This window comes from Neospora caninum, chromosome X, assembly GCF_000208865.1.
Source record: "Neospora caninum Liverpool complete genome, chromosome X".
In the NCBI taxonomy this organism is placed as follows: domain Eukaryota; phylum Apicomplexa; class Conoidasida; order Eucoccidiorida; family Sarcocystidae; genus Neospora; species Neospora caninum.
In genome coordinates this window covers 3,570,098-3,597,544 of record NC_018396.1, presented here as the reverse complement: position 1 = coordinate 3,597,544, position 27,447 = coordinate 3,570,098, and the positions used below count along the sequence as shown (strand labels likewise).

At 58.1% G+C, this 27,447-nt stretch overlaps 1 protein-coding gene across 1 annotated transcript; it reads right to left on the bottom strand.

Annotated features, from left to right (window-relative positions):
• Window positions 1-1,182: 1,182 nt before the first annotated feature.
• NCLIV_048990 (putative thrombospondin type 1 domain-containing protein) lies at window positions 1,183-26,039 on the bottom strand (the record flags this gene model as incomplete). Its single annotated transcript, XM_003884451.1, has 22 exons — window positions 1,183-3,975; window positions 4,353-4,961; window positions 5,494-7,197; window positions 8,037-8,752; window positions 9,155-9,467; window positions 9,803-10,884; window positions 11,688-11,783; window positions 12,169-12,411; window positions 12,681-12,911; window positions 13,582-13,845; window positions 14,170-14,969; window positions 15,568-16,910; window positions 17,283-18,235; window positions 18,717-18,881; window positions 19,335-19,550; window positions 19,894-20,058; window positions 20,532-20,749; window positions 22,402-22,506; window positions 23,294-23,329; window positions 23,784-24,033; window positions 24,305-24,452; window positions 24,894-26,039. The coding sequence occupies 22 exons, from the start codon at window positions 26,037-26,039 to the stop codon at window positions 1,183-1,185; spliced, it is 13,596 nt and encodes a 4,531-aa protein (XP_003884500.1).
• Window positions 26,040-27,447: the final 1,408 nt, after the last annotated feature.

The following is a 27,447-nucleotide window of genomic DNA, read 5'->3' as shown; positions in this document are numbered from 1 at the left end:
TTTCCGTGGATGCCTATCCTGTCGCGATTATGCGCAAGTGTAACTCTACGTATCCAACTAACGTCGCGCATCTAAGTTACCTACATAAATACCTATACGTGCTTGCATATATATATATATATATATATATATATTCAAGGTTGTGTTGAGATGAATATCGAAAGAGTTACCCGCCCCCGTCGCCGGAATTCTGGGAAGTACCCTTCGTTGACTTTGTTAACAGATAGGGGCTTCCGAAGAGGGACGAGAGAGAGAACAGAGGAAACACGACGGAAAATGATTCTTTGTCTAGCGCATAGAAAACGCCTCGCTCGCGTCCTGGCACCGATCGCACATTGAAACACAGGCGAGGAAGAGAAAGGAGAAAACACGACAGAGAGCACCTGCAATCGTAGCTGCACTGTAGTCACAGGAGAGAAGATGAACAGCAAGGTGAATCGCGGACAGTGAGGCCCCGGCAGAGACGGCAGAGAAACTGTCCAAAGAAGACGGGCAGAAAGACAGCCCTATCTATCTAAATAGGGGCATAAAAGCATAGAGAAAAACACGGGCACACATACACACATCTATACATCTATATCTATATATATTTGTAGACACATCGTTTTCGCATGTAGTTGAGTAGGGTATACGGGAGATGGAATAAATACAGGCGACGAATAGACTCACGAAGACGAGGTACGTCGGTCCGTAGACTTCCATCTGTACGTCCAGGAGTATATACACATCTACACATGCATAGGGGCATGCATTCACATCGATGCGTTTTTTCAAACGCAGAGCAGGGGCTTCGGCCTTTTTATGAGAAATCAGAAGAAACCGCACTAATTCCTCGCTGGCTTCGTCCACTCCCTCTTTCTCCTCCACTCTCTCTCTCTCTGGTGTTCGCCTGTCTCTCTCTACGTGTTCATCTCGCTCCTTTCGTCTTCGTCTTTCCCGTTTTCTCGTCCCTCACTCCACGATGAAAAACGCTTGCTCTCCTCTTGTTTTCCCTGCTCCCCGCGGCGCTCAAACGACGCCGCGCGCTTCTCGACGGTCTCCACAGAGCTCCGCATCCCCCCCACAGGCGAGAGGGTGCTCAGAGATGCCTCTCGGGCAGGCCGGCACTTTGTCGCTGGGCGTGTGCGTGACAGTTTACGGATCTTGAGCCTCTACCCTGTCGGTCCGATTCTCTCTCCCCGTCTACTCGCTCGTCCTCGTCGGTGGGTCTCCCTCCCCGCTCGTCGGTCGCGGTTCTTCGCCTCCACACGCCTCCGTGTCCAGCTCTGCTTGGCGACAAGAAGGAACAGGCGACAAAGAGGGAGACGATTCTGCCTGGTTCGGCCCCGCCTCATCGCTCGGCGTGCTTCGCCCCACAGTTTCGTTGCCTTCGCTGATCGTGTCGCACGCGGAGAAGGGAGCAGCGAACTGAATCTCATCCTGGACGCGTCTTCCTTCCCGGTGTCCGGCGGCTTCTTCGTCACGCTCGCGCCTTCCCGGCTCTTCTCGAGAGACAATCAAAGACGGAAAGACCCGGTTAGCCTGGCTGAGCCCGCGCGGCGCCTCGCCTGCCTGGCGCTCCCGAGGTTCTCGCAGTCGCGTGTATGGCCCCTCTTCCCTGCCTCGGCCTCCGACTTGTCGCTGCATGTGCTCCGCATGCAGTTTGTGGAAAAGATGTAGCGAGCGCACCGAGGCCTCCGCAGGTGCCGGCGTCGAGGTCTCCGTCAGGGACGCCGCAGAGACAGAAGCCACGTACGCGGCGCCTTCGCCGTGAGGCGGGAGGGGAACGGTAAGAGCCTCGTTGCTCTCGTGCTGGTGTTTCCTCAACCCCGCAAACGCTGAGTGTTTGCCTTCGCGCCTGCCGTCCTCCTGCGTGTCTTCTACGTCGCCGCTGAGCGTCGCGTTTGGGCGAAACGCCGCGAAGCTCGGAAGACCGGAACTGTCTCTGCTTCCGGCGGAGAGGGCGCCGCTACTACCTACGCTGTTCGCTTGCGCCGGCATCCCGGGATTTCCCGAACTCACCAGACGGCGGGGCGCAGTCTCTGAAGAGGCGCGAGAAGAGAGAAGGCTCGCGGAGCTCGGACGACCGCTTCTGCTCTCTTCCTGGCGAACGTCGTTCTTATCGAGAAGAAGCGGCGGCTCAGCAGAGACGGCACTTGAAGGGAAAGGCCCCGGAGCCTGCCGAGACTGAGTGTACGCCTGGAGCTCCGCTGTCACGCAGACGCTTCCCAGAGAGACTTGGCCGTCTTGGCTGTCTTCGTCTTGCTCGTTTTCGCGTTCCCGATACAACAGCTGCCTTGCGACGTACCCGGGGATTGAAGACTTGTTAGGGTCTGACTGCTGCGCGCTGATGAGTGAAGACTCGCCGAGGTAGGAAGGACACGAAGACGCCGAACGGGACGCCCTCGTCCCCCCGAGGCCGTCACTGAGTTTCCGGTGTTCCGCGTCTCCTGTGTCCTCGCGCACGTGCCGAGCCCCGCCGAGAGTGTCCTCTGGGCGATTTGCGGCGTGTGGGTCTGCGCCCCCAGAGTCTCCGCCGCGGGTGTCTCCGTCGCCCGCGCCGATTCCGGCCGGCAGGGACGAGACCTTGAGGGCCTGGACAGTTTCCTCGCGAGCGATGAAGTTCTGGCGCGCGCGCGTTTTGTAGTGGAGACGCCAGGCGATGAAGACGGCGACGGCAGCGAGAGTGACAAGGACGGAGAAGATCACGAGGCCGAGGACGCCCTCGCTGGAGAACATCTGCAGGAGAATCTTTTGAAGCCCCGTGGCGCCTTCCTGCATGTCCGGGGGCGTCGCCTGCGTGCACTCAAACAGGGGCGGGCTCCACCGACTCGCCTCGCAGATGGAAGTGAAGGAGCGATGCTGCGGGTAGAAGCCGCGAGTGCAGGTCACCACGCGCGTGTCCCCGTGCTCGTGACCTTCGCCGCGCACCAGGTACGCCTCGCCCAGATCTGGAAACGGCGGACACAGCGGCGAACAGACCAGCGACCGGCCTACCCACTGACTGTCCACGCACTCGAACCGCGACGGGGAGACCTGAAGATCCGCAGGCGAGAACCCCTCCGCGCAGGAGACCGACACCACGCTGCCGTGCGAGATGGAGTCCCCCGCCACTCGGTACGGAGACATCTGGGAAGAGAAGGAGGAGGCGGCCTGCGAAGCAAAGTATTGCGCGGCCGGAGGACAGCTGCGTTTGCAGACGAGCAGGTTTTCGAAGGTCCACGACCCGTTGTCGCAAACGACGCGGTCGACGGCAGGCCCAGCGACAGACGAGTAGAGAGGCTCGGCACACTTGACCGTCTCGCCTTCGCCGTGGGAGTACCACGCTCGCTGGCCGCCGCTCGAGAGCCCAGTCGGACCTGCCGGCTCGTCCGACGGCGAAAACCGACCCAGCGCACTCTCTTGCAGGCGACGCGCGGTCAAAGAGGGTGAAAAGGAAGCGAGCGAAAACGAAGAGGGCGAAGAGGCAGGAGAAAGGCGGGAGGTTGCCGCGAGGCGTCGCGTGATGCCGGGAGTGGTCAGCAGGCGTCGGCGGGCGTTTGCCGTGAGAGCGCCTGCGGCGGGATAGGGTCGGGGCTCTGGCGATTTGGGGCTTCCTCCATGGGATTCTGGGCTTTCGCGGCCCCGCGCTGTCTCCGTCGACTCGCCGAGCAGTCTGTCGCCTTGCCCGGCGGTCCGCCCTGGAGCAGGCGGCAGCGGGAAGGACGAGACGGACCCGAGAATCAACGAGTAGCCGGGATGAAGCAGGCGGTGGAGATCGGCCACGGAACAGCCCTCTTTCGGCAAGTCTACGGGCAGTTCGTGGACGCCCCACGTGCCAGCAAACGGGAGCGCAGGCGAGGACGAAGAGACCGCCGGCGTTGTGGTGGCGCGGGTTAGAGGAACCGACGAGGTCTGAACCGACAGCGGCCCGATGTGCTCGAAATCCCTGTACGGCTCCAACGCGACAGCGCCCAGGCGCCGCAGGACGGCGTCATCCATCTGGGCCAGGGTCGTCTGCAGCGAGAACAGAGAAGGAGACACAAGGATTCTAGGCGCCTCGTCTCAACACCACACTCCACAGCGTCTCATGTGCAAAAACTCAGGCTATCGATAGATATGTCTATTTGCGCGCCCCCGGGTCCTTCTTTCTGTGCACGACATATGCGTGAACTGCGACTTCTGCGTCTGGTAATATACATGTCGCTCTACATGCAGATACACATACACCTAAATGTATACATAAGTATATATGTCTGTATTTATCGCTCGGAAACTGGGGAAGCACTGCAATCCTGCTCTGTCTCTTTCTGCAGATATAAACAGAAACATATATATATATATGTATATGGAAGGCGGCGGGCTTTTTCGGCGTTCCGTTGCGTTTGCCGTACCTGGTTGGTGACGGCGAGGAGAGTCCTGTCGGTGTAAACGCCTGCGTCGATGAAGCTGAGGATTTCGACTCCACCTGGCGCTGGCCGGGCGACGCTGCGGGCGACGTCTTGGTCGACGAGGGCGAATTTTTGTGCGGCGGTTTTTCGGATGATGGCTTCGACTTCTCGCAACTTGGCGGCGTCTGCGAGGAGCAGCCCGGCCTTGACTCCCAAGAGGGTCGTGGAAATCACCACCTGCTGTCGGGGTCTGCCTAGCGAGCAGGTGCGGTCGAGGGAGAAGTCGCAGAGGTGCTCCAGGTAGGCGAGCGACCGAGCAGGCTCCCACGCCTCGCCCTCGAACAACGGATGCGTCACGTCCACCGCGAGGAGAGAGGCAAGCAACTCAAAGCCTGCAGCCATGCAACAGTTCTTGTCCTGCGAGAGGAGAAGGTGCTCGTATTGCTTCTTGCAGCGCGGCGTGCACTCGAAGGCTGCGGAAAAAACTGAGCACTGAGGGGAGACCAGCGACAGAAGCGCCTCGTAAATCTCCGGAAACATGCGCCGCACGAGACAGTCCTGACCGTCCCACCCGCACGCCTCGTTGAAACACGACCGGTCGCACTGCCCGTCCTGCAGAGAGGCGAAGAGACAAAGGAGACAGCTGGGAAAACCGCGCCGGAGCGTGCATGTGCGGGAAACCTTGGCAGGGAAGAGCAGAGCGAGGAAACGAACGGACGCACAGAACGCTCGTCACGGAGACGCGAGCGACACCGCGCGACCCGTACACGCTTATTCCCAGCAAAGTTTTCCGCATGCAGCGACAGTCACAAAAGCGTGCACCTGGGAAGATGCGTTTCGAAGGAGAAAACGCCATCCACTGTTACACAAACAGACCTCCTGGTTCGGTGACCCGTGTTTAGGCATATGCACGTCTGCATCTCCATGCATAGATGCAAATTTAGAGGCACTCAGACGCTTCTTCAGAGAGCAACGCGCACGCTGTATTTTACTGTATCTTTTACTGTATATGTATACATATATATATATATATATATATATATATGTTTGTATGCAGAGGTGTTTGTGGATTGTCTTTGTGGGGTCGTTGCGTGTGTGTTTGCTTTTTCGCGCGGCTTCGTTTTTTGCTGCCTCTCTGCCTCACCTGAACGAAGCTTTGAGGACATGTGCACTGCGAGAAGTTGACTTCGAGACCCTGAGGGGTGAAGGAGGGTACGTCAACGTGTTTCAACTTGTTGAACAGGATTTCCCCGCAGACCTGTCCCGACTCGGCGTATGTGCAATAGAATCTGCCGTAGGCGCGCATGATCTTTCCGAGGGCGCTGTGGAAGGGGTCGGCGTAGCGCTCGCCGTAGCTCTCCACGAGGCTTCCCAGGAGACCCGTGATGGGGACAAAGCAGCGACTGGAGCAGGGCTGGATGACCAGCGTGGGGTTCTTCACGGGGCTCTCTTCGGCGAGCAGCACGAGCGTCTGCTGGCAGTAGTCGCCCTCGACCTTTGTGCACATCAGCGTCACCATCTCCTCCAAACTCTCGCCCAGCGGCCCGTCGAAGCGCGCAGCCATTCGCGGCTCCAAGCCCTTCAGTCGGCGCGGCGCGCCCGCAGAAAAGGAAGAAGACGAAGATCCAGAAGCTGATGCCGAAGGTGAAGAAGGCGAGAACCGAGGGGAAGAAGGCGAGAACCGAGGGGAAGAGAAGGGTAGAAGGCGAGGGGAAGAGAAGGGTAGAAGGCGAGGAGAGTCCGGTGAAGAGGGCGCGTCTGTCGGTTTGCCTGGCAGGGCAGCGCGTGTTTCCAGGGGCGGCGAGTCGGCAGAGAAAGGCGATTTCGAGGAAGGAGAAAAGTGGGAAGGGAGGAACGTGGAACCATCCAGAGGAATGCCCAGAATGTTCGCCGTAGCGGCGACGCTCTGCTGCAGACGACGGGCGAGCGCGTGGTAAGCGCGGTCGCGGCGAGTTGCATGCGCGTCGAGGGCCTCGACCCACTCACGAGAAGAAAGGCCGGAAGACCCAGGAGAATCCGTGGAGGCAGACAAAGAAAACGTGTGTGGGGAACGTGAGGAGGCGAACGCGGAGAAGAGCGGGCGAGACGCGAGGCGCCTGGACACCGAAGACCTCAGGGAAAACGAAGAAACCTGACCTTTCTCCACTTCGTTCTCACTTTCCTCTCCAATCCCCCCTAAATCTGCTTCCTCTCCATTCTCTCCAATATCTGTCTCTTCTTCCTCTTCCTTCGTCTTCGCCGCCCTTCTTTCAAGGCCATTGGCAGTCCGTTCTGCTGACTCGCCGTCGCCTCCCGGCTTCTGCAGTCGCCTCAGACTGCTGCTGTCTCCGTCCGTTTGCCTGCTCGGCTGCGTTGTCCCCCCGTCCGCTAGTTCGTCTGGCGAGTGTTCGGCGGCTCTGCGTCGCTCGCTCGGGGCGAAACCGGCCTCGACCTTTGGCGGGAGGGCGAGGCCGCCCAAGAGCTTCCAGGCCACCTGGAGCTGCGTGATGGCGTCCAGGTAGCGAATGTTCTTCATATAGCAGCTGCTGGCGTGGCAGGCCTTGTCGAGCTCGTCAGAGGTTTTCGCGGCGAGGTAGCCCGGCCCCTCGAGGCTCTCGAGTGTCTTCTCGACCTCGGAGAAGCAAAAGTTCCCAGCGTCGTCTCGTGCACACCACGCGTCCACGACGCGCTCCGCAAAGGCCAGATAGCCGCACCCGACGCCGGGTCGACGCCGGTAAAAGTCGAGGAGAAGAAGGAAAGAAGAGAGACAGCGACGGTCGCCGACGCGCCCTGAACAGAAGGCCTGCACAGAGTCCGCCGAGAGCCGCTGCGTGTACAGCTGGACCCCACAGGGCCCGTCCAGTAGGGTCTGAGGAGACAGAGAGACACGGCACGGGCGCCAGACGCTATGGAAGAAGCAGAGAGCGAACGTGAAGAGAAAGGAGCGAAGACGGCAAGCGAGAGAAGGCAGCAAGCGAGAGAAGACGGCAAGCGAGAGAAGGCAGCAAGCGAGAGAAGACGGCAAGCGAGAGAAGGCAGCAAGCGAGAGAAGACGGCAAGCGAGAGAAGGCAGTGGGCAGCGAGGCGAGAGGAAAGAAGTGAAGGAGGGTTAGAGCAGGAAACGAAGAGAAAAAGAAAGAGACAGGAAGACGAGGACAGGACAGGCACACACAGGAGGAAGAACGGGAATGTGAGGGAAGACGCGCGTCTGTGCATTTCTGACGATTGAGGGTCCGTCGACTGCCCGACAATGTTAATGCCCGTTGGCTGCTCGCGTGCAGGCTGCCCTCGAAAAAAATCGAGTGCGGCTGTTGCGCATGCGCCCACCCCACGCCTTTCTGTCTTTGCCGCCTCGCAGCTCGACTGTGTCCCCCTTGTCTCCATCCTGAAGCACACCTGCCTGCCTGGCCTCCAACTCGACCCTCCACAGACATCCTTCTCGGCGACTGGAGGGAGATATACCCTTGCATATTTCTACCGCCCACGCGGAAAGAACACAGAGAGCGCTCGTCGCAGTCGAGTGCACGAGACCAGAAATCAAAGCCATCACACCTAACCTCATGCCTCCATGCAAACCGCTATGCCCCATACGTATTTATATACATTACCTTGACGTATATATATATATATATATATATGCGTAGACTGGTCGTTGAGAGCAGGCGGCGTAGGTCTGTGTATGATGTGGATGAACATGTCTATCCTTACGCATGCGCACGGAAACGCACACGTGTGTGAGTCGTTTTGCATAGATGTGCGGTTGTGAATCGTCCCTGTTTCGTGCATCTGTGTTTGGTTCCTTGCCTGCATTTCCGCGTGGAATCCGCAGCAGCTGTTTGGGTCCTTTTGGGCTTCCAGGCTCGCACAGGCTCCGACGAGCTGGCCGAGGCCGGGTTGAAGGGGAACGAGCGTCTTTCTCTCATTCGTCAGCGTGTATTGCACTTCGGCGTGCGGGCTGATTTTCGCAGCCTCGCCTCCGCCTGGGCCGCGGGCGCCTGGCTGGAGCCCAAAGGAGATCTCCTGCGCGGTCGGCAGGGGAAGGCCCGCGACGGCGAAGAGCCCCCTGGCGACTTCGGGGGGCGAGAAGGCTCCGAACCCCTTGTCCCAGAAGCGGAGCGAGAGACGCATGGCGCTGGGCGCCTCGAAAGTGACGAGGAACGGGCGCTGACGCATCGCCACCGCCGCCGACTGCAGGGTGCCGTCGCGGCGGTCGATGAGCGCCAAGTTCCGGTCCAGAAACTGGGAGTACAGACTGTTGAGGAACAGCGCAGGCGTCTCATCCGTGAAGCGCGAAGAAAACGGGAGATTCGGAGTCGACCACGCCACGCCATAATCCAGAAGCAAAGGACGCACAGAAGACGAAGAAGAGAGAGACCTCGAGGAAGAGGGGACAGACGCCAGGGCGGATAAACGCCGACGCCGACCTAAAACGCAAACCGAGCCACAAACAGCAGGCGCTGCACGCCTTTCAGACGAATACCCACACATACACGCTCTCTCCTTGTCATCGTCTCTGCACTTCCCCACACACATGTCTCTCTCTATATATTTATATAGGCATAGATAAAAAATATGTATATGAGTGTGGAGACAGGTGAAGGCTTTTCCTTCTGGGTCCGTACACTCAAAACCTGTGAAGAACAGCGGGAGGCACGCTGGAAGCCGCAGACAGGTCTGTCTGTTTCGCCTTGCTAACCTGCATCGTCTCACTCTCCTTTCCTCTCGCCTGTTCCCCCACGCTTTCCCTGTCCTCTTCTGTCTTCTTCTGTCCCCTTCTGTCCCCTTCTGGCCCTTTGTTGCGTCTCCTGCCGTCGGGCCTTTCTCACCACAAGCTCCACACGTGGCTGGGCACGCGTCTTTGACTCTGGCGCCCTGCGGCAGCCAAGCTGGCAGTTGTTTCCCCTGACTCTGCGCGAGCGCATGCAGCTCGGCGTTGCAGAACGAGGCGAGAATGTCGCAGGAGTAGCCCATCTGCTCGACGCGTGGGTCGTCTGTGCATTCTTCAGCTCCTCCCATCAGCGCCTCGCGACTTCGGCGTTCTGTCCCCGCGGCCAGCAGTCGCAGCTCGTACGGCGTCGTGAGGCGGAGCGCATGCAGCAGCGCAAAGTAGAGCGATGGAATTGCCTCGGGGCCGAGGTCCTAGAGAAGAAAGCAAACACGACAGGAGACACCACCCCACGCAATAGCCTGCCTTTCTCCGAGAAGAGCCCGATGGAGACATAGAGGCACAAAGACGGAGACACAGAGAGGTCGAGACATAAAGAGGTGGAGACACACAGACAGGCACTCCGAGAGAGATCCACGGATATACGTGAACAGATCTGTAAGCACGAGGGGTTTTCGTGGCGGCGTTCGATGCGAAGCAAGATGGGCCAGTTCAGCGTTGCCTTTCTTGGGCATTAGGGGGCGGCTGGAGCCAGACCAGGGGCGTCCCCCGCTGGGCGCTGTTCTTTCGGGCCTTCTCTCCTTCTTACCCCGGCGTTGTCGATGGTGAGCGTTCCGTACTCGACCTCGACCTTGCGGATATCGCATTTGAGGGTGGGGTTGGGGAAGACGCCGTCTTGGCAGACGAGGGTTTCGGGTTCTTTTCCGCCGACTTTGTCGAATCCGTCGGCGCACCGGATCTCGCGGAAGGCGCCGTGCTGCGTGCCACGGCCGTCAGTGATGGCGTAGGCGTCTCCGAGAGTTTTGAAGAGCGACGGCGAGCAGGAGTGACACGGCCTGCAGGGCCCTCCGCAGTCGACGCCTTCTTCCTCGCCGTTTTGGAAGCCGTCGTAGCACGTGGGGACTTCGATGCAGCCGCCGCACTCGAGGAGGCAGGCGTCTTTCACGCGGGTGTTGGGAGGGATGCCCAGGGGGAGCGGCGCGTCTGAGAGATCCTTCAGCTTCGCGTTGCATCCGAGCGCAGAGGCTTTGACGAGGAGCGCGCAAGAGAAGCCGTGAGCCTCGACGAGCGGGTTGTTCCTACACCCGTTCCCGGGTTTCTGCTTCTTCTGCATGCAGATCCCACACGAGAGGCTGCAGTACGTCGCGAGCGACTCGGCGGGATCCACGCCATCGAGGTATACCGTCGTCGAGGGCAGTAAGTCGCGCAGCACGGTTCCACATCCTCGAGAGGCGTACGGCAGCATCGTCTCGCAGCTGTAGCCCATCTGGGGGAGTCTCGGGTCATCATGGCAAGGCGCAGCCTGGTCCGTTTCGCGGATCGAAGGACAGTTCTTGCAGGACCGCATGCAGGCGTCCTTGACGCGCGTGTGGGCGGGAATCTCCGGCGGAAACGGCCGGTCCGCTGGAGCTGCGAGGTCCTTCAGGAAGGCGTCGCAGCCCCCACGACTCGCCGCCGCCTCAATTATCGCCGCACACGAATAACCCATGAACTCGACGAGCGGGTTGTCGTTGCACTGCTCGGTCGAACACGCCCCACACGTGAACGGGCACGCGTCCTCCAGAGTCGTCGACGCCGGGACCTGCGGAGGCAGCGGCGCGCTGCTCAAATCCTTCAACAAAATCGAACAGTCGTCGTTCACAAACGCCTTGATCTGCTTGCAGGTATACCCTGAGAAACAGACGCCAGAGAGCCAAATGAGAGAGAGAATGAGAGAGACAAGAGAGCGAGACAGGAGGGAGAAAAGAGAGACAGGAGAAGAGTGAGAATGAGAGAGACAGGAGGGAGAAGAAAGAGGGAGGAGAAGAGAGAAGAAGGAGAGAGAAAAGAGAAGATAGGGAAGAGTCTGGAAAGAAGGAAACGAGCGGGAACGAGGACAAGAGATGAAGCCCAGGCGACGGCGGAATGTCCCAGTGAGGCCCGCAGTGCAGGCCCGGCGCGTTCCTTAGGGCCCTGTCGTCGGTTTGCAGTGTCGACCGCACAACCACTAACGGCGGGATGTACAGGAACAGTATCGCCCCCTTCCGCCTGTGCCAGGTGTGAGCGATACCTTCTGTTCAGCAACCGAGAAAAAACCGTCTTCTATTGCCTTTCTCTTTTCACCCATACACACGCATACACTATATACATTTGTGTATGAATGTGTGCCAGTGTATAAGTGTAGATGTAGGTGTGTATCTGTACGCGTATGTGTATGGATACTTGTATAGATATGAGTAGACGAAACAACGCGCACGCCTGTCTCGCGTGCATGACATGGGTCTCGTGGAAGAAAAGAAACGCTCATGCGTAGATGGACCTGAGCCCCTCCGTACATTTATATACACGTGTACGTACGTAAACGAGTGGACAGGTGAATATGTGCATTCGGAGAGGCAAACATCCGACTGCATGCAGAGCATGCAGTCCAGCACGGTGCGCGGAGTCTCCCAGGCCGTTTCCTCCTGTCTCCTTTGCTCCTTCTCGCCGCTCACCCGTTTCCTGTTCGAGCATTGGGACGTCGCAGCAGTCGCCGAGACAAGAGAGGTTGTCCGGTTTCTCTTTCGCCGCAGGGACGAGCAGGGAGGGGTCTGGGAGCGACGGGAGAAAGAGAAGACCGAAACATATAAAAGAGGGGGAAAAGGGAACAGATTTCGCAGAGGAAGTTAAACTGACAGGATCTGTGCTCTCTCCCTCCGACACGCCTGTTCCCTTGTCGCTCTCCGGCGTTTTCGCTTCTTCCCCGGCTTTTCTGTGCACTTTTCTCCTTTCAAATCCACCCAGCACACACTCACACTCCTACACACCCGTACGCGGGTCTGGAACGGAAACTTCTTCTCTGTTTTGTCGAAAGTAGTCTTCTGTTTTTGCGTCTGTTTCTCTACAGTCCAAATGTGGGCTTTCCGCTTTGCGCGAGGTGTCTGAGACTTGCCGAGTTTCGCGACTTTCTTTCTCGCGCTTGTTCGTCGCTCTCACCGTCACAGGAGCGACAGGTCTTGGGGCACGCATCTTTCACCCGCGTCTCCTCCGGGAGGCCGCTGGGCATCTTCTCGCCAGGTCTCTGCAAGTCGCGAAGAAGCGCGGAGCAGCCGCCGAGGTCTTCCGTCGCCGCGACGGAGAGCAGGAGCTTGCAGGTGTATCCGAGAGCCTCCACTGCAGGATTGTCTTCGCATGCAGTTGCGGGGTCGTCGCCAGCGGGGCGAACTAGCCGATCGGGGTCTTGAAAAAACAGGACAAGGCGGACGAGACAGATACGCGAAGCTTCCAAGGACCAGAGGGCGGGAGACACCGCCTCTCGCAGGGTTCCACGCAAGCGCACAAAGGCGAGGGGGTGGGGAAGTAGACGGGCGTGGCAACGCCGGTCTACACGACTGCATGGAGAATGCATGCGCTTTTTTCGCAAGGACACGAGCAGGGTGGGTCGGAGTCGAAATGGAGAGGCACGCCGGGGGCGAGATGTGGACTCGGGGCTGAATGTGTGCTCTTACCGGTACAGGCTCTACACGTTTTGGGGCACGCATCTTTGACTCGTGTTTCGTTTGGAATTCCAGGAGGAAGAACTTGGTCGGGCTTCAGCGTGATCAAACGCGTGGCGCACCCCTCGTGCTCCTCAGCAGCCCGCACGAGAAGCTTGCACGTGTAGCCCATCGACTTCACCAGAGGGTCGTCTTCGCATGCAGTCGCGGCGTCTTCATTTCTCCGGATGAGACGATCTGGGTCTGAAGAGAGAACCGCAGAACACACGCCGACCGGATGAACACGGAGATCAGAAGGAAGAGGCACAGAAAAAAGGCGCACAGGTGCTTGCACATACATGCACATGCAAGCACATGCGCCTACATGCGTGTACACACAGACACTGCGTATGCATTGATTGACAAAGAGGTACAAAACGCTGGGGGCGAGGGAGACAGGGAGAGATCCGCTTCTGCGTGAAGTTGCAGCGTTGCCCTTTTGGGAGCTTCGAAGGCGAACACTGTCGACACCCACTAGACGCAGATCCACATACTGAGTTCGAGCGGCGTATACGTACACACATATATATACATATATACATATATACATATATACAGATATATCCAGGCTCATCAACGTATTAAACCGATGCATGTGAATAAATCGTATATGTATACAAGTACATGTTATACATGTACATAGATCGAGACGGACACGTTTGGCAGGGCCGAGGCTGCTGCCTGCGGTTTCAGTGTGTGTGTGTGGTTTTGCTTCATCCCGTTGGCGGATTCCCGCTTTTTGTCCCATCCCCCTGAGGACCCACGCCGCGCCCTGTTTGATGTTTGTGTCGCCGAGGGGGCAGCCTTGGCCTGCCTGCCGCTGCGCCCGGAGTCTTTCCTTCTCCCTCCCAGGCCGGTTTTGCGCGTCGCCTACCGTTGCACGCGTTGCACGTTTTCGGGCATGCGTCCTTTACCCGCGTGACCGTGGGGATCCCCGGCGGCAGCTCTTGCTTGTTTTCGTCCAGGTCCAGCAGCCGCGCATTGCATCCGCCTTTCCCTTCCTGCGCAACCGACAGCAAGAGCTTGCACGTGTAGCCCATTTCGCGGACTGCAGGATCGTCCTCGCACGGCACGGCCTTGTCCTCGGCAGCTGACGGAGCAGCGCCCGCAGGCGAGGGGCGCCGAAGCAGATCTTCGTCTGAAGAGAGACAGGAAAACGAGCCTCCAACTCGCAGGTGAGTTGCATACGCTCCCGCCCTGTCTGAACGAGCAAAGCCAAGCCAGCGGAGCTAGACGGCCAGGCGGAGCTAGACGGCCAGGCGGAGCAAAGACACCCGCCGCCCGCACGCGTACCCGCCGCCAGCACGCATACGGCTAGCGTCTCGTCGGGAAAGACGCGAAGAAGCGCCAAGGGTGAAGCCCACCGCATTTCGGGAGAAGCCGGCGCCCGTCGCTTCCGGTTGAAGTCACGTGGCCTTCCGCCTTTTCTCTCTATATCCACGGGGGGTTCCATGTCGCTCACCGTCGCATGCGTCGCAGGACTTGGGACACGCGTCTTTGACTCGGGTGATCTTTGGGATGCCGGGCGGGAGATGGGCGTCCTTGTTGAGGTCGAGGAGCCGCGCCTCGCATCCGAGAGCGGGGAACTGCTCCTTGGCGACTTTGATCAGCAACTTGCATGTGTAGCCCATTTCCTTGACGGCCGGGTCGTCTGCGCACGCTTCGCGGGCGGCCGGATACCCCTCGCGTTCCCTACTTCGAGGCGGCTTCTTCTGCGACGCTTCTTCAGACACCGAGAGGCCGCTCGAGGGCGCCTCGCCGCCCGCGCCCTGGGCGTCTCCGTCCCCCCTCGTTCCCGCTTCTCGGTTTCCGTGTCCGGCTCCGGCCAGCGCGTTCTCGCCGGCGCAGTCGCCGCGGTCGAACTCGCACTCCGCATTGTTGCACGCGGCGTCGCAGTGGCGGTTGCCGAGGAACCAGAGCGGGCACCTGAACGCGCACTCTTTGCAGAGGCCGCAGGTCTGCGGGCACGCGAGCGCCAGAGTTGCGTCGGCGGGAAGGAAGTCTGGGAGGTCTTCGACGCCGGCGTCTTCGAGGACGAAGTCGCACTTTAGCAGCTTCTTCAGCTCCGCGCACGTCTTCTGCGACACGCGCTCCACGTCAGGCTGGTCTTCGCAAATCATCGGCGTCCCCGCAACGACGGTGGACGGCGGGCCTCTGAAGGCTTCCGGGCGCTCGCTCGCCAGAGCCGCCGAGGAAAGCGACGCGGCGCGCAGCGCAGCCTCCACCTCGTCCTTCTCTTCCTCCGAAGCGAGACACCGCAGGCTGCACACACGAAGAGTGGAAACGAGGAACACACGGAACGGGCCGAGAAAACGCGAGAGATGATGCTCCTGTGGAAAGCCAGAAGACCCGCACACGCGTGTGCAGGAGCGAGAATCGAAACATGCCTACGCCTCTACACACAGGTTTCTCGCGAGATTCACCTCTGCGCGCGCGCGTCGATGGGGGATGTGCAGAGCCAGGACAGAGGCAGCAGAGTGTGCGACAGAACGTGTGGACACACAGTGCACCCAGCGGGGGAAAGCCAAACAGGCTATTGAAGAAAGAAGGGGGTGTAAGCCTTATCACTGCACGTTATGCCAGTTGGGTCGCGTCGCGATCTCCTGTACAAGCGTTTTGCCCATTTTCTGGAGCTCCACTTGGAGTGTTTGAGAAGGACGGGAATCTGAGATGTTCCACGCACAACTGCCCCGGGCTGACACCTTCGCTGTCTTTCTTGAAGGGGGACAGCCGTTCGAAAACTACGACTTCAGTTTTCTGCAGTCCAGTTGCGCCCGAACGGAAAGGCCGGGACGTAAGCGTGTGGTGTGTCAATGCATGCAATCCACCCCGGAGCCCGCAATGCACAGCAGAGACTGACGTGATGGTTTTTGCCGGGATCTTCTTCTCAGCTTGGACGGCGCCAGCCGCGTTCACTTCACCGACCGCCCAAACGTCCACGCAGTCGAGAGGCCCATCCTGGCCGACAGGCGGCGCTGTGCACCTCGCGCCGACGCCCGCGGCGGAGAGGCTGCCGCTCGCTTCTTTCTCGCCCTTTTCGGTCTCTCGCGAGCTCGGAGTGAACGAGGAGTCCGCCGAGTCGAGAGGATCCGTCGCAGTGAGTCGCCACACAAAGGCAGATCCCGGCGCGGGGGCCTGGGCTGCGAACGCATCCTGTGGCGCATCGGCGCCCGCGGCCGCGTCGGCGTCTGCATGCATCCAGAGGAAGTACTTCGGCTTCGAGTACTTGTCTTGAATGTATCTGGGCAGGCCGCGCTGCGCGTCGCCCCGGTAGTAGATACCGTTCAGCTGCTTCAGAGAAGGCCCGCGGGGCTTGCCGCCGCCCTCGTCGGCAAAGCCCTCGACGTGGACGTACGGGCAGACGTCTGGGACGCAGGCCGGGAGCGCGAGGTCGCGCTGCGGCCGGTCGCCGCCCAGCGCGCTTCCTTCGCTATCCGGCCCGAGGCGGAGGCCGTGCGGCAAGACTTCCATGGCGTCGCGGCCTCTGCACGCAATGGCGAGTTGCCGCAGAGCGGGGAACCCGGCGAAGCGCGTTCCCGCGTCTTTACAGCTGAGGACCGCCATCTGGCCCTGGAGGAGCGTCGAAGTGGGCGGTTCGGCGGCGACGCCGAGGGCGGCGAAGAAGTTTGAGCGTTTCTCCCGGTCGAGCTCGCAGTCGCCTCCGCAGTCGCCGAGGTCCATCCGGCACGCGGGGTTGTTGCAGGCCTCGTCGCAGTGGCGGTTTCCGAGGTCGCGCAGCTGGCACCCTGGCGCGCACTCTGTGCAGGTCCCGCACGTCGTGGGGCAGGCGTCCTGGACGCGCGTCTCGGGCGGGATGTGCGAGGGGAACTCGCGGTCGTTCTCCTCCGCGAGGTCTTTCAACAAGCGGTGACAACCCATGGCGAGCAGGACGCGACACTCGACGCCGCCAGTCATGACCGGGACGTCGGGGTTGTCTTCACACACGGTGTCTGGACACCGGAACAAGTTGCAGCCTTCGCGCTCAAAGAGCGGCGACGGACAGTCGCGCCCGTTGCCGCGCTTCTCCGTCAAAACCGCCCGCGTCCGCACGTGCACGCCGCCTCCGCAGTTTTTGGAGCAGGCAGACCACGCGCCCCACTCGGCGACTTCGCAGTCGGTGCCGTGGCAGCTCGCCAGGCCGCATGCATCAAAGTCCGTGAGCGGTGGACACGGCCGGCCGCCGTTCGACGGCGGCTTCATAACCTGATCACACGTGCCGACACAGGCAGAGCGCGCGCTCGAACGAGACAGAGAAACGGGCGAGGCACCGGAGGCGTTGGAAACTTGTCGGCTACGACCCGCGCCCCTGGGCGGGGCATCCGCGCGCGAGGGATACACGGAGCGCCATAAGACGATTGCGAATGCGGCGAGGGAGTTCGTCTCTCCTGTTTTTTCGCGTTTTCGGCGGCGGATGTCCTTTTGCCGTGACGTGTGGTGATGCGCTAGGATGTGTGTGGTGACGGCGCCCCCGTGCCTGTCCCTCGCCGGTGTTCTTACGGGCGGGCAGGCGGAACGAGGCTGCAGCCAAGCCCGAAGAGAGCTTCCTGGTCCCTAGCCGACGGGATTGCCTCTTACTTGTCTTCCTCGCTTTCGGACGCCGCCTCCGCACGTGGCCGAGCAGCTGCTCCAATCGCCCCACTCGCTGACTTCGCAGTCGTCGACGCACAAGACGTCTGCCATGCAGTCGATGGCGTCTTCCAAGTTGTCGCAGGGCTGGCCGCCGAACCGCGCCTCCGTCTCGATTTCGCGCGTGCGGGTTTGCCTACCCACGCCACACGTGACGCTGCAGGGCGTCCAGTCGGTCCACGGGGTGTACGTACACTCGACGGGACAGGGGATATCCGCGTTGCATGAGTCGTCGATCTCTTCCGTCGGCGGGCACGCCTTGCCTCCGTTTTTCTCCGGCTTCAAGATCGCGCGACTTCGCATGCGCTTGCCGCCGCCAGGGAGCGAGGCCAGGGCGTTTCGTCCCGTCTCCTCCTCGGCTTCGTCTTCGAACGCAGGGGCCAGTCGACGACCCTCCCGCGCGCCCGTCGCCTGCGGCGGCCGCTGCGAGCGCATGCGTCTGGCCCCGCGCTCGCTCTTCATCTTTTCCTCTTGCGTCTTCCACTCGCTGCAAGAGACCGAGCAGCCCGTCCAGTCGCCCCAGTCGCCTACTTCGCAGTCGCCTACGCAGGGAATGTTTTCGTTGCATGCTTCTTCCTTCAACAGACTCTCTCCGGCGCAGCTCCGCCCGCCGCCCACGCCTCCAGGCTTCCGGATCTCCCGCGAGCTCGTCCTGACCCCGCCGACCCCGCACGACTGCGAGCACGGCGTCCAGGGGCTCCACTCCGACAACTCGCAGTCCTCTTTGCAGGCTCCCCTGGTAGAAAAACACTTTTTCTCCTCTGCCAGCGGCCCGCATGCAGCTCCAGGAGGATCGACCGAGGCCGGAGTCAGAATGCGGCGCGTCCGAGTCTGGGCGCCGAGGCCGCACTCCGCAGAGCACAGCGTCCACTCTGTCCAGTCTGAGAGCAGGCAGTCGGTTGCTGAAAAGCCGAAAGAAGAACGGCACGTGGCCGCATGGAGCTTCTAGCGGCCAGGAAACGTGGCGACGGGCAACGCGGAGTCGACAGATCGGAGAACCCACAAAAAAAGAAGGGATCGAACAGAGGACCGACAGGACGGGTCAGGGGAGGAGAGTTGGAAGCGGGGCACGAAACGAACCAGAAGTCGAGGGAAGTCGATTCGAAAACACGACGACTCGACGCGGACAACACGCAGGCTGGGTTGCTCGTTGCTGGAGAAACACGCCGTCGAGCCGAACGGTCAGGGCGGCGCGGAGATGCGCCTCAGCACAGAGCGTCCTTTCCCGCGCGCCGCCGGCCACATACACGCCCTCACGCCGCAGCCCTTGCATATCGACTCGCCTACTCCAGCTGCCTTCGCGTGGGCGCGCTCGGAGAGACACCCCGTCCTGTGTTTGCGTGGTTTTAAAATACGTGGTGTGTCTGCGTCGTGGGGACTTACGACAAGGGTACGTCGCACATGTGTGGACTTGTCGTAAAATGGGACACTCTTTTCCTCCATTTGCCGCTGGCCGCACAACCGAGCGCAAGCGGTCTTGATTCCCGCCTCCGCAAGTGACGGAGCAGCTGGACCACGCGCCCCAGGCAGTCACCTGGCAATCGACAGCTGAAACAGAGGCGCGGAGAGAGCACACGGGAAGGACAGTGGAAAGCACATCCAGTGCAGCCGAAAGAGGATCGGAGCGGGGGCCCGGCGGTGTGCAGCCATCGTGGACAACTTGGTTGTCGGTGTCTCCTAACTGGGGAGAAGCGGTGACGCAGAGAGAGGGATCGACAGAAAGACACCAAAAGCTGGAACGGGCGGGAGGCTACGCCGCGAAGCGAAAAAGATGAGGAAGCGAGGCTTCCCCAGATTGCGACGAAAGAGGGAAACGGCCACCGGCGGAGACACCGTTTTCTCGGCTGTTTGTCAACCAAGGCCAGGCGCATTTTCGGCGACACTCTCCGCGCGGCTCAAAGCACCGTGTGTGGACACGAGGTGGGGGCGGGGCCATTCGTGGATGTGTGAGGCGTTTCTTGGTCGCTGGTCTTTGCTTCGCGCACTACGACCTTCACTTACGACAAGGAGGGCCGTGGCACGTCTGAAAGCGGTCGGTGTCTGTACAGACAGTGCTGTCGAGCATAATGTTCCCCTCGGGGTCAAACGGCGAGGACGGAAACGCCAGAATGGCTCGGATGCTTCTTTGCCGGCCGACGCCGCACGTGGCGTCGCACTCCCGAAACGGGCTCCATTCTCCGTAGACGCACGACGCGATCATCTGGCCCTCGACCACGGCTGCGAGCAAAGGAGACAGGAGAAGAGAAGGAGACCGCGTCTCGACTCTCCCTCTCGCGGAGGCTTGGCGTGAGCGGCAACACACGGCCGGCAGGCCTCGCTCGTGTGTGTGTGTGTGTCGGACTCGCGGGCTCGTCTTCCGCGAGGCTTTTCTGGAACTGCAAGGAAGGCCGAATGCCCGCGGGGCCAACCTGGGCACTTGAACGCTCTTCCCTCTTCTCGACCTTACCCCCAGTGAGAGGAGAGACGGCACGTGAACCACGAGAGCATTCTCCTCAGCTGCATGCGCCTCGATGTCCCTATCCCTTCCTTCAAAGACACACCGACTTTCTCTTCTCCTTACCACAGGACTCGAGAGCACACGGGTTCACATCGACCAAAGGCGGACAGGCCTTCCCCTGGCCCTTGGGCGATCGAAGCATCGCGCGCCTGCGCCGCCGCTGGCCGCCGCCGCACGTCGCGCTGCACGGCCCCCAGGCGCCCCACTCCCCGACTTCGCAGTCCACGTCTGGAAGCGAAATCACGAGAAACGGAAATCGCCAGGAAACGCCGGACGATGGTGCCAGGGCGACAGGTGGGGTGGAACGCCTCCCGGCTCCATGAAGAATCAGGCTACCTCCGATCGCATATATATATATGAATATGTGTGGTTGTGTGTATATTTTCATATGTGTAGGGGTACAAGGGTGTAGGGCAAGAGGGGTAGTAATTCAATTTACAGAAACACTGCTTTTTGGAATGGACATGTACGGAAGCGGAGGAATGGGCAGTTGGGGGAGACAGACGCACCGAAGTAAGGTTGTGTCTTGCGTACATGAGTATTTATCTCTAGATGTGTCTGAACGCCAACATCTCTTTAGTCATGTCTGCCACATCTCCCCCGTGGTTATGTACATGCTTTTTCGTTTTTATTGAGCCATTTAGCACCTCTTTCGGTTTTTCGACGCGCAGTTTTGCTTTGTGTATCTTTTGCCCCCCTACCGCATTGGAAACCAAGCGCAGTGCATGCTTCACTCTGAATCAGAGTCGACGGGCTGGGGCAGTCGGGCGCCTCCAAGAGAATCGCGCGGCTGCGGGTCGTGATTGGCTCCACAACGCCGACCTTTTCCCGGGATGGCGAAGAGACACGGAGACAAAACACAGACACCGTCGATTGCGCAGGTGAAAACGTGAGACCCACGACCGAGCCGAGCAGAAGGCTGCCGCCAGTCGTTCCGGGAAAAAACAGAAGGAAACATATGCGGCCCTTCGCCCTCTCTCACTCCGTCTGAAGCGCAAGCGGCCGCGAGGCAGAAAAACGGCTCTAACACGCAGAGACCCTCAGCGAGAGATCAACGCCCGGGTGTACAGACAGGTCGTTAAGGCTCCCAAGAGAAAGGAGAGCAAAAAACAGTTGTGGCGGATGCGAAAGGCTGGCAGAGCCATTCCCCGGAAGAAACACCGAGAGACGCCAGCACTCCCGTGATCCCCCTCCAAACGTTTCTATCCACTTGTTTATACCCTTGAGTGCAGGAGGTCGGTCCACATGTCTTGATGTACAAAAACACATGCATCTGCTGCCTGGATCACTCGCTCCTGGCGAGACACACACGGGACCTCACTACACGATCCAAATCTTCACAATAGAAACCACTAAACAGATAGGCAGACGAACACGAGTATACATACACAGGTAAACAATCACGGCCACAGGTGTGTGTATGTATACGTATTTATACATATATATATATATATATATATATAGTTATATCGCGAGTTGGGCAGGAAACTCGAAAGACACGGGCATTTTTCATTACGAGAGCCATACCTGGTGACAGAGGTCAGCGCAGTCGCCCCACTCTTCCCATTCGCCGACAACGCAGGAGACGGGACACGTGGAGAAGCACTCTTGGCTTTCCGCTAACTCGGGACATCCCGCGCCTCCTGAGTGCGTTGGCGGCGTCTGTGCAGCACGACAGAGGAGCGCGCGCGGACCGGAATGAGCGGGAAAGCAGAGGGGACAGAAACAAGGAGAATGAGCAGAGAAAACGAAGGGGGGAGATTTTGCAGATGAAACATCAGGCGGACAAGGAGGGGAAGGGGGGGGGGAGGGGGAACCCGAAGACAGCAGGGACACAAAACCGTGAAAAAATGAGAGACGACAGCTGACAGGCGAGGAGAAAACGAAGCGCATTCAACGCCATTCTACATGCAATCAACAAGTTCTCATCATTCGAACGTCCACACTTTCACGAAAACTCGAATACTATACATGTGGAGAGAAAGCCATGTATGCTGTCTTGAGTATCCACAAAATATACATATATATATATATATATATAGCTATCTAACGATAGATACTAACATATATGCATATACCTGCATGTATGTATGCAGGCATGCGCATGAAAACCGCCAATTCTGTCCTGTCTTCAAGTCTTAGCAACATTTTCACACACGTTTGCAAAAGACCAAGCAAACGAAAGGTTGGTCCAGGGCCCCGGTGGAAGTACCAGGCCTGCATGTAAATAGGCGTATACTAAAACGGATACATGTGGGTGGCGTGCCATGTGAAGGTGGTATATGGATGCATATCCGTGCACATGTGCGTACAAATAGCCATATATACACTGTCGACAGGTAATATATATATATATATATATATATATATATAAATGAGCATCGCTGGCGCGTGTAGGTTTATGGGGGAGTTTCCTCACCTTGATTGATCGCTCTCTGATTCTGGTTCCAAATCCACAGGTAGCTGTGCATGTACCCCAGTCGCTCCAGTCCGAGACAAGACACTCCGAAGCGCACCGGCCAGCAAAGCAAAGGCGATCCTGCGCTGTTGTGGGGCAAGGAGAGCCCATACCTTGAGGCTCTGCCGTTATTTCTCTGGTTCGGCTTTCGCGTCCCTCTCCGCATGTCACGCTGCATGCGCTCCACGGTGCCCACTCGGAAACGGCGCAATCGATTGCTGGAAACAGCCACAGAGAGGGAGACAGAAAAAGACGGACGCGCAGCCGCTGAAGAGAACCGGAGACAGAAAATGCCGAAGGTGACCCACTGCATGCGCCCAATGGTCACGGACACAAACTTCCTGGGTGGAGAGAAAGAACCGAGGGGAAGGAGGGGGGTCTGGATAGAAGCGAGAAACAGCAAGACTGAGGGGAGAGAGAACTGAGCAGATGAAAGAGAAAAGCAAGAGGATGAATGACAACTGCATGACTGCATATGTGTGTATATGTTTGAACGCGTGTAAAACATCCAACCACCAAAGGTATGCAGGTATGCTGTTTAACCCGATTTGTTCATACAGGGATGTATAGGTACAGTCACATGCACAAAAAGCCTTTATGCCGGTCGGTATGTGAGTGTATGTGGATATATGTGCTCGGTACGTGCGAGCCCGAGTGAATCTTCAGGTTTCAGCGTTTGTTCTACATGACTGAGATATCTGGTGTTCGCATATCCACGAACCGCACAATAGCCTCTGGCCTGGAGAACGGCTTCGAAGCCTCTCGAAGAACTCTTGGCACAGCTGCGAAAGCTCTCTGGCTGACTGGCGGGCTCTTGGGTCCCTTTCCTTGCCAAAAGTAAAATGCATTTTCTCATTTACCGCAAATGTGTTGATTGCAAACGGCCTCTTGACGACGAGGAGGGCAGTCCGCGCCGTCTTCCTTTTTGCGAACTTCGCGAGTCCTCTTCTTCGTCCCTCCACCACAGGGCGCTGTGCATGCACTCCAGTCGCTCCACGGCCCCACCTCGCAGCCGCCGTCGCAGGAGAAGTCATTACAGACCTACGACAGACGGACGCACATGAACCCCTGTCTCGCCTATCCAGATATATATATATATATATATATATATATATACATATATATGTATACATATATATATATATATATATATATATATATATATATGGACAAGAACGGAAGGTATCAACAGCAAGGAACGGCTGCACAGGTCCACCAGAAGTGCCAGAGGGGGAAGGTTGCCTTCGTCTTTGATACGTATGTATTTGTGTAAACATGCATATGTGTGTAGACAGATGCACCACAAGAATCCGGGGGTAGTGTATCGTGCATACACAACTACGGGTGCCTCAATGCACATACAGATGCATATCAACATTCTAGCACCAAATCTGGATCACGTTCGTAAGAATGTGTTCAGACGTAAATATATGTATATGCGCGTGGAGATAGAGACGATCGACGCATGGGCTACGCGATAACTAGGAATGCTCACGTGTATGTACCCTTGCATCCCCCCTTGTCGGCAGCCATGTTCAGTTGTTTTACCTCGTCTTCGGTTAACGATGGACAGATGGCGCCGCCGTTGACAGGAGGAGAAATGATGCTGCGCTTTCGAGTGCGTTCGCCGCCCCCGCAGGAGGCACCGCAAGGCCCCCATTCGCTCCACTCAGAGACAACGCAGGACGTCGTGCACGAATCCTTCATGCAAACGCGCGCCTGTTCTGTCTCTGGGCACTTTTGTCCTGAGATGTGCAAAACAAAGGGCCGCCTAAATGGGCGTATGGAAGCTGGGGGTCACACAGATCTACGCGGCTGTCCCTTGACATATATCGGCGTCGACGTACTCATCGATAGGCGTTGTAAATGTCCGCATCTCTGTCCCCATGCGAATGCATGCATTCGGGTCCTCTCCGTTTTTGTTCGGCCTCGGGCCGTTTGTGGCGCGAACATCTCTGGGTTTTCCGGAAGCGTCGAAACGTGTTTTCGTTCGAACTGCCGAGACCGAGGACTTACCGTCTGTGTCAGGATGCTTGAGAATCTCTCTCTGGCGTCGGCTCTGTCCTTCGCCGCAAGTCGTCGAGCAGTCGCTCCACTCACCCCAATCGCTCACGACGCAATTCTCGGGGCACTTGACGTTTGCGTTGCAGCCTTCTCGGATTTCCTGGCAAAGGCCGGACGCAATCGCCGGATGACAAGCAACGATTCATGGGCTTTTCGCCCCTCTTTCCCCGACCAGAAGAGGAAAACACGGTCCAAGAATCGCATTGCATCCATTCCATTGACTCTGTATATGCGTACGTGAATCGAGGCCCCGGTAGAAAACATATAGCGTCATATGCGTACACAGACCTGATATGCAGACATATATTTCTATACATCAAAATATAATACACATATATATGTGGATCGAAAGATATGCCCACACATATAAGTGTGCCAGGTATTCTCGTTTTCTCAGGGAGGCTCTTACACGAATGTGCCGTTACTTGCATTTGGACAAAGAGAGCGGCACGGCCCACTTTCACGTGACGAACCAGACACATGCCTTTCCAGCGTACATATATATATATATATATATATATATGTGAACAAGCCGACGTACCTCGAGCTTGGGGCATGGCGATCCGCCCTGTTTAGGTTTACTTTTGATTTCCCTGCTTCGCTTTTCCGTCCCGGGTCCCCCACAGCTGACGCTGCAGTTTGACCACTCGGCCCAGTCGCTGACAACGCAGTCGGCGCTCCAGCAGTCACCGCCGTCAAACTGGCATAGAGCATTATTGCACGCCTCGTCGCAGAGAGTGTTTCCTAGGAACCACAGAGCGCAGCCTGGGGCACATTCTTCGCACAGGCCACAGGTAAGCGGGCACGCGTCGGCGACGCGAGAGAAAGCCGGAATGGTTGGAGGGAGTTGTCCATCTGGGGCAATTTCGGAGAGTTTCTTCTCGCATCCTAGTCGCCCGCCTAAGGAACGCGCGATCAATTTACACTTTGCGCCGAACTCTTCTACGCGTGCGTCATCTTCACAGACGAGGCCGTTGCTCATGAGAACCTTGCGGCTTCCTCCCGTTCCGCCTCCACTGCCGAGGGAACTGCCGCTCAAACTGTCTTCGCCATCGCCGAGGTCGACTCCGAAGCCAGGTCGCTTCTTTGCCCCGCGGTCGGCGGAGCTTCCCGGGCCAGGTCCGCCGAAGAGACTCCCGAAGCCTTGTAGACGTCGAACTGCGAAATCAAAGATTTCCGCGTCGCTCAACAGCCTGGCACTCGGCGGCCGAGACACGTCTGTCTCCTCTTCCCTGAGGGAGGCCCACGGGGCGTTTTCTCGGAAGTCTGTGCCGTTGCTTTTGTCCAGAAATGGTTTCGCAAAGGTTTCATTCGAGTGCGGCTGAGGAGGCGAGGGAGTCTCTTCCTTCAGGCTAAGACGTCGACGAGCAGAAACTGCTACCAGAACGGGAGCGGCGGCCCCGCCGGGGGCGTCATTCGATTGGAGCGGGAAAAAGGGCTCTCTTGGTGTTGTACGGAGCAGGTGAAAAAGATCTGGAGCGTCGAACGAGTAGGCAAGGAGGCACGAGGACGAGGTGTTATCGCCAGTGAATGTTCCAACTAGGGAACAGGCAGACATGAGAGAAACGTCTTCCTGCGGGCTTTCCTCCGACGCATTCCTGGCGCTGGCTACCTTCAGAGAGAACGGCGGGAGTTCGTCACTGTTGTGGAGACTTAGAGGCAGCAGCAAACAAAGCAAAAAAAGCATCTTAGCATAGCCGATGGCTCTGCGGCATGCAGAGGGACAACCGGCTGTGGGACGGGAAGTGACCGAAGGGAGAGAGGCAGAAGGCCATGAGCGTGTCGCAGAGCGAGCGACGAAGCAAGTCGATCGACAGAGAAGCTGTTTCCTGTGCGTTTGTGCATGCGCCCTGAGCTGCGTCCTTCGTTGCCATCTTGCATTCTCCATTACGAGTGCCCGTCTGCAGCGACTGCTTCCTTCGCCACAGGCGACAGAACCAAGCTGAGGCTGATGAGGCGAGCTCCTGAATCTATGTTCCGCGTGTTTTTGTGACGCAGGGAGTTTTGGATTGCCTTCGTCGGCGCGGCCGGCCTTCGCCTCCACTTCACGAGAGTTGTGAAATCGCGTGGGAGAAAGGCGCCTCCTCTGGCTGGACATCCGTGTGGACGGGAGCATTGTTTCGGGAAAAAATTGGCTTCGCATGCCGCGTTCGTGGATCCTGGATAATCGACGGCAAGCTTGGGACAACCCGGGGGACGGTTGTTCTCTCCTCTGTTCTCTTTGGCGAGGAAGAAGTTTCTTCTCGGACTCGCAGAAGGGGGAGGAGAAACACTGACATGGCGAGCGGAAGAATGCGGAGAGAGGCGAAACTGCGTCATGAACGATCGGGTCTTCTTGACCTACAGAGAACTGGTTTCCAGTCTGGCATCTGTCCAGTCTCTTTCTCGGAAAAAACGAAACCATGGGCCGAAGTCAGAGGAAAAACTCATAGGGTTCGAGACTCTACACTGCAGCAGTCCAAACCACCACTCTCTCTCGTCAGCCTGATGCAAAGTTGTTGAGTCGCGTAGCATGTAGCGCTTGTACACACAAGAAAAAAAGAAATTGGAGACGTTTATCCCCAGCGATCTTCAAACGGACTGCAAAAATTCTGTGTTTGAACCAAAAACACATTCAGATCAGAAGCCACGGAGTGGCATCCCTAACAGGGACAGTCCACAAAACATGGGCAGAATTAAGAGGCAGAACGCGAAAACAAATAGAGTCAGAAAGCGCCCTGAAATAAACAATCTTGTCCCAAACATTGCCACAGTTCTACCGGGAAAAGGAAAAGCCGACGGCGGAGGCGCACACTTCCTCTTAAGGGCAAAAACTGTCTACTAGAAGCCCCGATATTTCCACTGTTCGAGAAAAAAAACCTGGCTGATACAGTTATTTTTGCTATGGGGCAAGGCAGAGTAAGCCGTACGCCAGAGATTGTAGACGAGAGTGTCGTAGAACACTTCAAGCAGTGATTACATACGTACTTAGTCAGCAAAGGTATTCTCGATGGGCGCAAGGCAGATTCCACGATACAAAGACGACAGAGGATCGCAACATTTTTCATTGAAACAAGTAAGTATGAAGGTTTTCCCAAGAGACATCGATACGACCA